This window comes from Pocillopora damicornis, chromosome 4 (genome assembly GCF_964200805.1).
Source record: "Pocillopora damicornis chromosome 4, jaPocDami1.2, whole genome shotgun sequence".
NCBI classification, from domain to species: Eukaryota; Metazoa; Cnidaria; class Anthozoa; order Scleractinia; family Pocilloporidae; genus Pocillopora; species Pocillopora damicornis.
The window spans coordinates 10,376,113-10,387,795 of NC_142673.1; the positions used below are offsets into that span (position 1 = coordinate 10,376,113).

The 11,683-nt window shown below is 35.2% G+C and overlaps 1 protein-coding gene across 1 annotated transcript; it reads right to left on the minus strand.

The window, feature by feature from the left end:
- Window positions 1-615: 615 nt before the first annotated feature.
- On the minus strand, window positions 616-10,199 carry LOC113677646 (uncharacterized). The gene is made up of 7 exons (XM_027194485.2): window positions 9,880-10,199; window positions 8,320-8,934; window positions 5,981-6,047; window positions 5,145-5,226; window positions 4,595-4,671; window positions 3,046-3,157; window positions 616-2,675 (listed from the first exon to the last, which is right to left on the minus strand). Exons 1-7 carry the CDS (start codon window positions 9,944-9,946, stop codon window positions 2,535-2,537), a joined length of 1,161 nt encoding a protein of 386 aa, XP_027050286.2. The 5' UTR covers window positions 9,947-10,199; the 3' UTR covers window positions 616-2,534.
- Between the last annotated feature and the right edge of the window lie 1,484 nt (window positions 10,200-11,683).

Genomic DNA, 11,683 nt, shown 5'->3' on the forward strand with positions numbered 1-11,683 from the left:
ATTTTTTCGGTAATGCCTCTCACTTTAAATAGCCGTCACAGGAAACCAGTCGGTCTCCTTAACCAGAGATGTAATATGTAACTTCTCATTATAACATTCAAGGATTATCTAGCAAGCAGGTTATGAGAACTTATCAAGTAGACCGAGTTATCTGGATTTATCACCAAATCCTGGTAACTAATTTATAGGGAAATGATTGGCAGCTGGAAGGGAGAATTAACAATTAGATCTTGGGAGTAAAAGGGTCAAACAGCTACAGAAATTTGTATTACTCTGAGTTCTTACTGCGAAGAATGACAAGTAATCGGTCGCTTCTGCTTTTCTTTAATACTTAAATATTTCTACGGTAACCCTCTCCAAGAAAACATCAGGATGGGTTCAGAAATATTGGGGCATTTTTAGATACCATGCCAAAAAGATAACGAAAGAAAACTTGAAGTAATGGTAACCTCGACCCATCAGGTGGGAATGAAAATCAGAAAACTTTTTGAGCTACCCAATCTAGAACCTAGACTATCAATGATTCACAACTTGTTTTCCAGTGGTGATGGTGCAGCCCTCTATGGAAGCAATACACAAGGATATGGACTCACCCATACTAAGAAAAGTCACAGATCCATGGAAGCTATGTTTATAGTTTATGGGTTTACAGAATTATTTAGTGTATTCTTAGCCACCCGTGTCCCTACATCTCTAGAAGTCACACATATTCATGGAGCTTGGTTACACAGCTCTTTTTACTGAGCTACTACAAATGAGTCAAAGAATAGCATGTAGAAAACTTAACCCCAAGAGCTTTCAAGAATATTTTAACAATCAGGCAAATATTATTGACCTTAGATTGTCTCATATTCCTTAAATATAAATATATATCAGTATCCTGAGGAACAACTCAATCTTATGTTCCTATGAATAAAGTTATTACAGTTAACTTCAATATTACTCATTGTAAGAGTGTGATGTATAAACACCACCTCCTTACAATATACTTGTCTTGTAGACAGTTACTGAGAAAAATTTAAAAATTAATACTGTAGTGGCAACGACTGAAAAACCTACAAGTCATACAAGAAATATATGACGAATCAGAGTTCCTAAATTTGCAAGTCTCTTATTTCCAAACCATTTGAGCCATCTTAACGTTCTTGTTCCTCTAACTCACAGAATTTGTTACTTCTTCTGTATTTTCTACTTTTGCAAACGATAAAACAATTTCTGCGCGAAGATTTGTATGCCACAAAAATACCTTTGAATTCATGTTAAAAATTGATTATCAGACATTTTACTAGGTACCAAGATAGCTACACAGAGTATCCCTGACACAACCTAATTATTTTCTTGCAAAGAACAATAGCAAAGTTATGTTATCTGTGCTGTGTAACCAAGCTCTCAATTTGCTCAAAGGTGTCATTTACAAATTAAATTGTTATAATTAGTTTCCATACAAAAGTCTGTAAAGATAGTTGATTTCCTAAAATTAGTTTTCTACATAGATGTCAAGGGACTATGTTGAGAAAAATAACACTACTACCAAAAAAAAAAAATTATTATAGTAATAACATTAATAATAACTGTAGATTGCTGCTTAGCCACCCTCAAGAGCTTACATGACTCACCAAATGGCTCTTATGCATAATTTTAAAACTTCCTTTAAAATTGTTCAAAATCTTAAACGGTTGATGGTAACTTATATCCTTGTTGCAAAGACTGCAATTACCGGTTAGAAGTTTTTAACATTAAGTCTCATTTAATATTAAAATAATTATAATAGATGAAATTACCATCTCTACAGACTTGTCAAATGACTCTTGCCCAACCAATATATTGTGGAAGTACAAGGTTATGTTAGTTACCAACTTTAATCAACCAGTCCCTCAAGTAACACAACACACTTTTCCACAACAATCAAAATTTACCAATAATAATAAATGCTATCATTTTATATATGAATACAAGATATTTTAATGGTAAAACCATTATTACGATCACCAACACTGATCACCTGGTTTGCAACTTTAACACCAGAGTGATATTATTAACTATTTACAATTTGGTAAATGTGAAATAATTTATAATGATTAACAGAAATTTTGTACCAAAGACCCAGATATAAAAATTATAATTTGAAATTTTCGATATATTTTTTGTATAAAACTTTTCTCCATGATATTATTCACGTCACCTACCATCACTCCTTGGGTTTCACCAAAAGCCAATTTAATCTAGGGGTGCATCAACATTTTGAGAAATATAAAGTCCCTTTGAAACTGAAGATACCCAAACTACAAAAGACAGTTGTTTATGAATACAATTATAGTTTTAGAAGGATATCTTATTTCATATTGGAAACCAGTCGTTTTTAAAACACATGGAAAATATTATTTTCAAAAAAGAACAATGAAGATGCACCCTGGTACATAATTTTAGGACCCAAAACAAATGACATATATAACAAACATTCCCACCACTGGTCAGAAAAATAAAACAACTTAAACTCTGTGGCACTAATATTTGTTATTAGCTATAATATTAATTTAAGACTCTGTGAATGTATGGCGCGGGGCCACAGGAGATCCCTGACCACTGGCTCCACTCTTGTCACCATTTCCATCTTGATCACTTCCAACTACCTCTTGATCACTGAACAAGGGGTTAACAACTGTCATATCACCAGTCTGAAAACAAAAGTTGAAAAAAACTCATAAATTTCCTTTTCTGTAGCACTGTTTAGATTTAAAGCTTGCCCTGCTATGATAAAATGTTTGACACACCACTACCTGTTTGCATTACAAAAGCTACTCTCTCCTCAGCCTGTTTAAAATGATTAGCTTTTAAACTGAATTATTTAATTGGAATTTATAAATTATGACCAATACCTGTTACAAAGCTTCCTAATTTTAAAAATGTTATCTTAACAATTATGCATTGTATCTCCTTTCAGGGATAATCCTTCAGTTTTAAAAAGAAATACTTAACTGTTGATGGCTTTATTCTCTAATCTGAGTGCATGTAGGTCACTATGTAACACTGTCAGTGTAATCTTACCGGAGCCAGCCCATGACACTCGTACACAGTATAATCCTCATCATCTCCTTCGTCACTGTTATCATCATCATCAAGAGTTTCCCCTTTGATGCCACCCTTCACACCACTAGCTCTGATTTAAAAAAAAAAGGGAATAAAGACAATGACTTGTCATTGGAAGTGACATTAAGAATGGAGGATAAACATGTCAAAATCATTGTTTTTAGAAACTCTTGGGTCATTGTTAAGACTTCATTCCCCTGACAGCACTCCTTCAGACTCAGGGGTAATTTACTAAACTATAGGGAATAAAGCTATCACTACAAAGGACTGGACATATTTTTTTTAAAATGATAAACTAGTGAGCAGTACAGCACAAACTAAAATAGTATTAAATCTGTGACCTCCAAACACGTTACTGCTTGCATGTGTAACATCCGAAAAATGTCACGCAAGTAAAACATCTTTGTAACACCTTGTGGATACTTTCTGCTTGCATCTCACTACACATAAAGGTTGAAAATTGACACTGTATTTACTGTGTGTATACAAACAAGCTAATTTTTATTACTTGTAAAGACTTCCTGACAAAGTCTGCTAATATCAGATGAAACACATGGGAGAACAAGATAAGTTTTCATTATTCCAGTTCGCACAAAGCTGCTCACTAGTTTATCATTAACTGATCAAAAGTCTACCATAAACCTGAAGCCCACCTTTCACAAACACAAACTTGTAACCCAAATGAAATCATTTCAGACCACAGGGCATGAAATTCCACCTAATACAGGCACCAATGCAACTAAATTTTTCACTTTGATGACCAAATCCTGCAAATTAGTTGCCGAATTGGCAACTAGAATGCTTCATCATAACCTTGCCTAGAGATATAGTGAATTAAAAAGATTTGCAAAGATAAACCACAGCAAACTTCCTCATTAAGTTTATGTCCAAAACACAGCACATGCATCTTGGTCGATAACTAGATGCAATCTTTGGTTTAGGTGAGCTTGAACGCTGTATATCATCCATCCTAGTGTCCACTTTGTAGCACATTAAAGATCTTTTTCCTAACTTAATTTTGAAGGGTCTGTCTAGAACTGACAGTGTAAAAAAAGGGTTTTGTTTGTCTTTAAAAATGGTGACGAACTTTTTTTGAATTGGCTACCACTTTGAAAAATTTAGGAGCCAAGAGGCTATCAGGAAAAAAAATTAATTTCACACCCTGGACCACAAAACTCTAAAACAAACTCCTCCTCTAACAGTTCAATATTCTTCTCTTAAATATACAAGTAGGTTCTCCAAACCATTCATCTCTACCATCCATAAGTATTAACAACAGCAAACACCTCTCCAAGACTTTTGTGATGCTGATATTGTTGCATGACATCATAAATAATTTTGTCAGCTAGTGAGGAATGTTCTTTGATCTAATTAAAATTCAGTGCCTTTAATAAAAGCCCTTACCACTGTATCAAATGTGTGTGGTGCTTAAATAATTAGATCACAGAGTATTATCAATAATTAATAAGGTGAAAGCACTGATATCAAATTGAGTATAACAACATACTTTTCCAGGGCTGATAGCTGACTCTTTGTCTGTTGGTAATGATATATTTCCGCACTGTAATCAAGTTTATGGTCACCCTAAAGGAATATACATGACAGGCAGTTAGTATAACAGTGCAAGTTCATTTTCAATTGGAAAAATGTTTGACTGCACATGTGATTAAGCTTTAACAACTATTTATCAACAAATCTGGCTCTGTTATGTATCTTGCCCTACTACATTGAGAAAAACAAATGATGAGTTTAATAACGTGTTTTTAAAATTGTTCAGTTTTCCAAACATCAAAAACAATTATAGAAACAACAATAACAAAATCTCTTGTAGTGTTCATTTTATGTGGGTTTTGAGTAAGACAAGAGCTCAATTTAATGTCCATCTTTATTTCAAACAGAAGTCTACCCCTGAAACATTTCTTTTATGGTAAATATAGGTTATGTAATACAGGATGCATTTTAACATGGGTTCTGCTTAATAAAGTTTCACTGTTTTTGAATCCTTAAAATAAAGAATCCTTTGCAACCAGTTATTTTAGCTCTGGAAAGAGTTATACCTGGGACACTTGACCACCCTGTTTTGTTGCACCATAACTTGAATATTCTGCTTCACTTACAGCTTTTGCAGTCGTGTGGAGCCTTATGAAAAAAATGATATCATAAAAGGCTCAAAACTGCAGCTTAATACACACCCACACACATATACATATATATATATATATGCACTCAATTCATGTGTCCTGAAAAAAATTTTGTAACATACACACTTTAAACCCATGGAAACCATGCATACATGTCATACCAGAGTCAAATGAAAAATTGTTTGAAAGCTGAATGTTACAAGTAAGGTTCATGAAAACTAGTAGGTTAGATTGTGGAAATAAACAGTAATTGATAATTCACAAATGTAAAATTTCATGCAGCATATTAAAAATCCTGCTCAAAAGTTCTGAAGCTTTGGTTACATGCAAGTTACATTTGTCTAATGGTGGGTTGGGCAATCGGCAAGGCAAGCATTAGACATCTGCTGAAAATAGTTAGTTTCTAGACAAAAAGATTTTTTAACAGTTGACAAACCAATGAAAGTATTTAAATAAATAAATACCATACCACAGACATGCACAAACACACAAAACGAAATTCAAATACACAGGCTTACACCATTCAACTAAAAATCAAATCTTCACTTGAGTCTTCTGTTAGATGGCAACCTTCCTTCAAGTGTTATCAACCTTACTCATCAGACTCATTGTCTAAATTTAAAGACAACAGTCTGACATTAACTCCTTTCAGGACTACTATCAACCCATGAGGAAGACTGACTCCTGCAATTTCCATATTCAAAAGGAAAAAAAAAATATGAATGACAATAACATGATTTGATTTCACTTACTTGTACCAACAGTATCCTGCTAGTGCTAGTCCTGCAATGCCAGCCACACTACAACCAATAACTATAACTAAAATGACAAAAAGTTGAGGGTTAGAAGATTAATTCTCTATTCTCCTACTTGCTAAAAATAGCATGGTTCTATGGTAAAACAAGGTTATGCTACATTGCGATGGAAATATCCTTCCATTCAAAACAATTCCATTCAATCAGTCAAGATCAGCAATGTCGATAGCATAATGTTTACAGATGGAAATAAGAGAAATGGTAAGTTATTGAGCGCAGTAAAGAAATAAAGAAAGATGTTTTTCATCTTGTCACAAGCGTGGGACAAAGAAAAAACTTTAAGTCCCCATGAGGAATTGAACCTCAAACCTTCAGATTCTGTGCTTCAGCACTCTACCACTGAGCCACAGAGACTCCACAGTGAGCGAGGTCTATTCTGAAGTTCATATGACACACATCCTACATACTGCTAGGATCAGCAATGTTGATAGCCTAATGTTTGTAGATGGAAATAGGAGAAATGGTAAGTTTTGAGCTTGGTAAAGAAATAAAGAAAAAGAAAGATGTTTTATTTTTTTTTAGAATGAACAAAAACTATGCATTCTAACAAAACTCATTACAACCAAATTAAGGCTTCCAAATGTGTGTTCAATATGTCAAACCCTCCACAAACTTTTGATTGATATCACCCATTCTAACTGCTAATCTTTCTTGGTAAACAAACAGTTCCATGTAAAGTTAAAAGGAAAGTATTAACATGCACTATTGTTTAACAAAAAAAGAAGGTAGATATTTATAACAAGAAAAGGGTTTAACACAATGAAATCAATACAAGAAAGATTATTAATGTTGCATAGCTTCTCCACAAAGCATTAATAATTCAACCAGTACTAAATCTAAACATTTCTCGAGTGAAATCTCTGTTTATATAAATATATATTTATGGATACAGTTTAAAACAATATGTCCTGGCCATATGTTGACACAATTTAACACCCCTGCACCATATTTTTTCACACTCAACTTGCAAAATGAAAATGTCTGCTTAAATTAGGAAGAAAGGATGAAATTTTGTAGAATTTGTTAGCATCCTCATTTACCTTATCTGTACATCAAGGAAAATAATATCCTAATGTTCCAATTTAGTATTTAACAATACTGATGTTCAAAGTTTACTTCTCTTTGTCATTAATTCAAAATTATTTCAATCTTCTTTCATTTTTTGCAATGGCATTTAAAAAGTATGTCTCTTTCACCCAAATTGAATTGCTTTTACCCTATTAACCTCTTGACTTTTGATGGATGTAGCTTGTCACAGCCTTGCTATTTCCTTACACAACTATTTCCTGAAATATGATCATGGTAAAGTAAATGTTTACTTCCTCAAGGAATCTTAGCTCTCAGATGTAAATTTCTTCTTTAATAAATCCTGCAAATTTTACAATAACCATTATATACCTAAATCAGTGTCACAGAAATCTGAGAATCAGAGACCAAAACAGCTTGACAGCCAAGATATTGGTGATCCATGTTGCATCAAAAAAAGGCCTCAAAATTGTAACATGTCTAAAAGTAGAAGACATAATATCGAGTAACGTCACTGTCGCTGAAAGGCGACCACGAAACGACGTAACAAGGAAGATGGTGACGGAATACAGTCCTCACTCTGAAAAGCCCTCGATCTTGCTTTTGTCGGAAGTATTTCACAGTCTGCTTTTTAACACGAACTCAGAAACGAACTATTTTCCACCAGAAAATCAAAACATGGAACACTTAATTTCTAAATATAAACTGTGCCCCACAGAGTAGAAAAATAGTGCCCTAAAGAAGGCTGTCGTAGTACCACTAACAATGGAGAGGAAATAATGTTTAAAAAGAGGAAGGGACTTACAATCTATGTCCAGGTCACAGAGTTCACGAGAAAACGAAATGTAATTTCAGCGTTAAAGAGAGAACAATTCGTATTTGTAAAGAAGGAAGACACGTTCATCAGATAAGTTTCAGCTACACCACCAAAATAAAAAATAAACGGAAGTCATTGGTCTCTGAAACATTTTCGATGAAACATTTTGACAGAAAAAAACATGGAGTTCAAGAAATTTCCCTCAATATTAGTCGTATTTTAGTTTAATTGATATATTGGAAGCCATTAATTTTTTACCTGATATACTGAAAAACCGAAAACAACATTAAAATAGAGTACATGCCCATCTAGTTCCGCCCACTGTGTCAAATATTGTGATTTTCCATTTAGGAAAAACTAGCTCCCGTTGAAAATGTACTGAGGGGAAATAATTTGATTTCGGCGTGGTAAAATATAGCAGGAAAATACTCACATAAAAAATAAATGTCGTCTAACTCAGCTCTGGCTGGCGTGTTCTTCACTTTCAGGATGTAGGGTTGTGGCGGCATAGATGAGGAGTTCGAAGCTGGAACAGCAGTGAAAGGTGTCCCTGCGTTCAAAGATTCCAATTGAGCTGCTTCACCAACTTTTGCAGGTTCAGCCAACTTAATTTTGTCGACTTTGGCAACACTGTCCCTTGTGGCTTGATTTTGATCTGCAAGTCCATCCGAATCAATATTTAATCGCCCCTTCAGTTCATAATTTCTATTCAACCTGATATCATGCAGGTTTCGGCTCCCTCTGTCATTTTCCGGGGTTAACCGCTCCTTGTTGTTCGATAGCTTCCCTGATTGCACATCATCGCTGACGGATTCAAATACTTTCGTGGAGTAGTCCGTTGATTCACTCACAACATCGCTCTTCGATTTTCCGTCCTCAGCATTAGAACTTGAGTCCTCTACTCCCGTAACCCGACCACTTACTAACAAATCTTTTTCCTCGGCACTTGATAAAGTGGCCTCTGTCGGTATCTGTCCTCTGTTAGACTGATCGAAAACTTTCTGTAATTCAAGGCCGTCTGTGACATCTACTATGTCATGTTCCACACCTAGAAATAATCAAGATCATTCGTTATCAAAACGACAAACAACCGGTTCGAGATCATTACATTTAACAAAATGCATGAAATACCACATCAACTCGGGTCTAGAAAAGGTTCGGCGACACGTAATCCAAGGACTGACTAGGTTCTCTGCAGCAGTCACTTTCTTTACTAAAAGGCGTCACAGAATCGTCTTTAGGAGGAGATTGCTCTAAAACAAAATAACTGTCTTCTGTTTTTGTGACGAAGACTCTCGCCATGTTTGAACTTCGCTTTCTTTTCGCGAAAGAATATTAGAAAAGGCGACGGAAAAAGTCCAGGTTCAAACCATTCTTCATTTTAAGCCATTCCCTTCAATTGCAGAATTCTCGTAACTGGTTAAAGGATCACAAAAAATCTTAACGGACCGTGCGCTACTTGATTGCTGAAATTTTAATATTTTTCGATTCAGTGGACCGTGGAATTAACACGGAAAAAAGACGTGTCGAGAAAAAAAATATATTATCTACGACAAGGAGAAAAGTATACGAAAAATGAATGTGTAAGGCATTTTTTGACAAAATACCCAAATATCCTCTGGTGTGTAAATCAAATTCAAGCTGAAAAAGTTTCCAATGAATAATGTAAATGTAAACAGCCAACTCGCGCCCGTTTCGCTTCGAACAGATCGCCATCAAACATCACTTGTTTCCTGAATACGTCAAGGAAACACAATTCTTTAGCAAAATTAAGTTTCAAAAGACCCTGAAAACAAATTTTGAAAAAATCTCGATCGGAAATCAAAACTCGACGACAGAATTCCACTGTCAGAGAAAGCTTTGATACAAGACATGTTTAGGTTCCTCCATGCGTGTGGATCAGTCCATGTACCTGTAATCTTTCGTGTCGGTACCGGTTTTGGATACTACCGTAGGATAAAACAACCAGACCATCAAAGTGTACAGTACTTACCTCCTATATTTTGGTTACCCTGGAAGATTAAAAGGGAAAGAAAAAGAAGGACAGGGTAGGAATTCATCGCTATAATTTCAACCCACCATATTTAAACATTCGAATATATCGAACAGACCATTATTTCGAGAACTTCTGTGCTGCACGCGCAGAATTCTGGGCAATTTGCTAAATTAGCATGATTTATGCAAAGAGAAACGCAAGATAATTTTCACTTTTTTCCTTCAACGAGTGGCCTGGTCGAAGGTTTTCGTCAGAAATTTTAAAAGAAACGCATCCAAGATTGATTTCATATAAATTTTACTCTTTCGTTTGGCCTTAAAACACATTTAACTTTGAATGTGACAAATCAAGACAAGTCCCTATCGTCTTGTCGTGTATTTGCATGCGGAATTTTGTGTGCATGCAACCACGTCAAAAACAAAATATTACCCAATCACTTCAATAATTTGTCGGCTGTCAAAAGGACTTCGGATCACTCTGTGCCGTCCCGCGGATTTGTTTTATTTTATTTCTCTCCGTCAACGAAGAAAAATAACCTAATAGAAAGCGTGGCCGCTTTATTTTTAACTTCTGGCAAATATTCTAATGTAAAGTGTTTTAAAACCCTTTTTTTTTCTTTTTTAAAGCCCATTGTCTTTGAGACAATGTTTTGTGGACGCATTTTCCATTGAACATGTACAGAAATCAAACAATCAGTGAGTGAAATTTCAGCATGGTTTGTTAGTTTTCAGACAGTGATTCATCATAAAAGTGAGTATTGCGACCGAAAAGCGATTTTCAAAAACCCTTAAGTTTACTTTAGATTTTCTAAGGAACGTAAATCTGCGTGGTTACCTTGGAAACTAACGAGACAAACTGAAAGAATGGGGTAATTAGAAGTTAAGCAGCAGGGGGACTTCTTTTGTTCTCGAACTAGAATAATTAGCTGAAAGGAAAGCGGAAAAACAACACACTTATAATTAGCAAAAAATTCCGGTTTGTGATTTTTCGTTTGAGGACAGCTTCAACGTCCATCACTGACTTGCGTATAATTTATCTGGACTTTTGTTCCGACCCAGGTAATGATCTTTGATAAGATTAAAGGTGGTATAAGCTTTGTGACACCTTTTCGCAGTTCTGCACATGATTGATACCCAAAGGAATCCGTGAAATAACATTTTTTCCACAGTGAGTAAACTAATCACCTTTTCCCCTAAGATCAACCACAGACCTTTTCATGGGAGGGTGGAGGGTAGGCCCTCCTAATTAATACTGCTTGGTCGGACTTCAACAAAGAGCACTGGCAATAGGCTAATATTAATCAAGTTTTGATTACGCCCTCCAATTTTAAATCTTAGGGCCGTCATCTCCTAATACGGCACTCACTTCGAAAGGAAAACCACCCATTTCAAGCTAAAAAGAGAGGCACATAAACAAAGGTTGTAAATTTGTCATCCAGCGGATAATATTAAACCAGCGGGTACTATGTACGCTTTCAAAGTATGTGACACAAGTGTACTGCACGGGTGTGAATGAAGTTCTATTATTTGAATGGTGGAATTATTCTAATTACTGTCACACCAAGATGAGATTCAGCAAATTTATTGACAAATTAAATGACAAACATAAAACCTAACAGAGAAGAAGAGACCCCTGCCCTTTCACCCTTAGGATGGGTAGGGTGGGTTGTCAAAGCCTAACGCAATGAGATCGTCCAACAACTAAGAAACCTAAGACACATGTAGAGATCACATGATCAATCTGGCTAATGACTGTGCGCCATTATTTACATGCATTGACATAAATTAATACTACCCGTCCT

Bases quoted from the DNA above. Each gene is read 5' to 3' on its own strand.
- LOC113677646 (XM_027194485.2), bottom strand. From the start codon at position 9,946: ATGAATTCCTACCCTGTCCTTCTTTTTCTTTCCCTTTTAATCTTCCAG. The intron at 5,227-5,980 runs GTAAGTGAAATC...TTTTTTCATAAG, and splicing joins GCAGGATACTGTTGGTACAA to GCTCCACACGACTGCAAAAG. The intron at 2,676-3,045 runs GTAAGATTACAC...TTTTGTTTTCAG, and splicing joins AGTGTCATGGGCTGGCTCCG to ACTGGTGATATGACAGTTGT.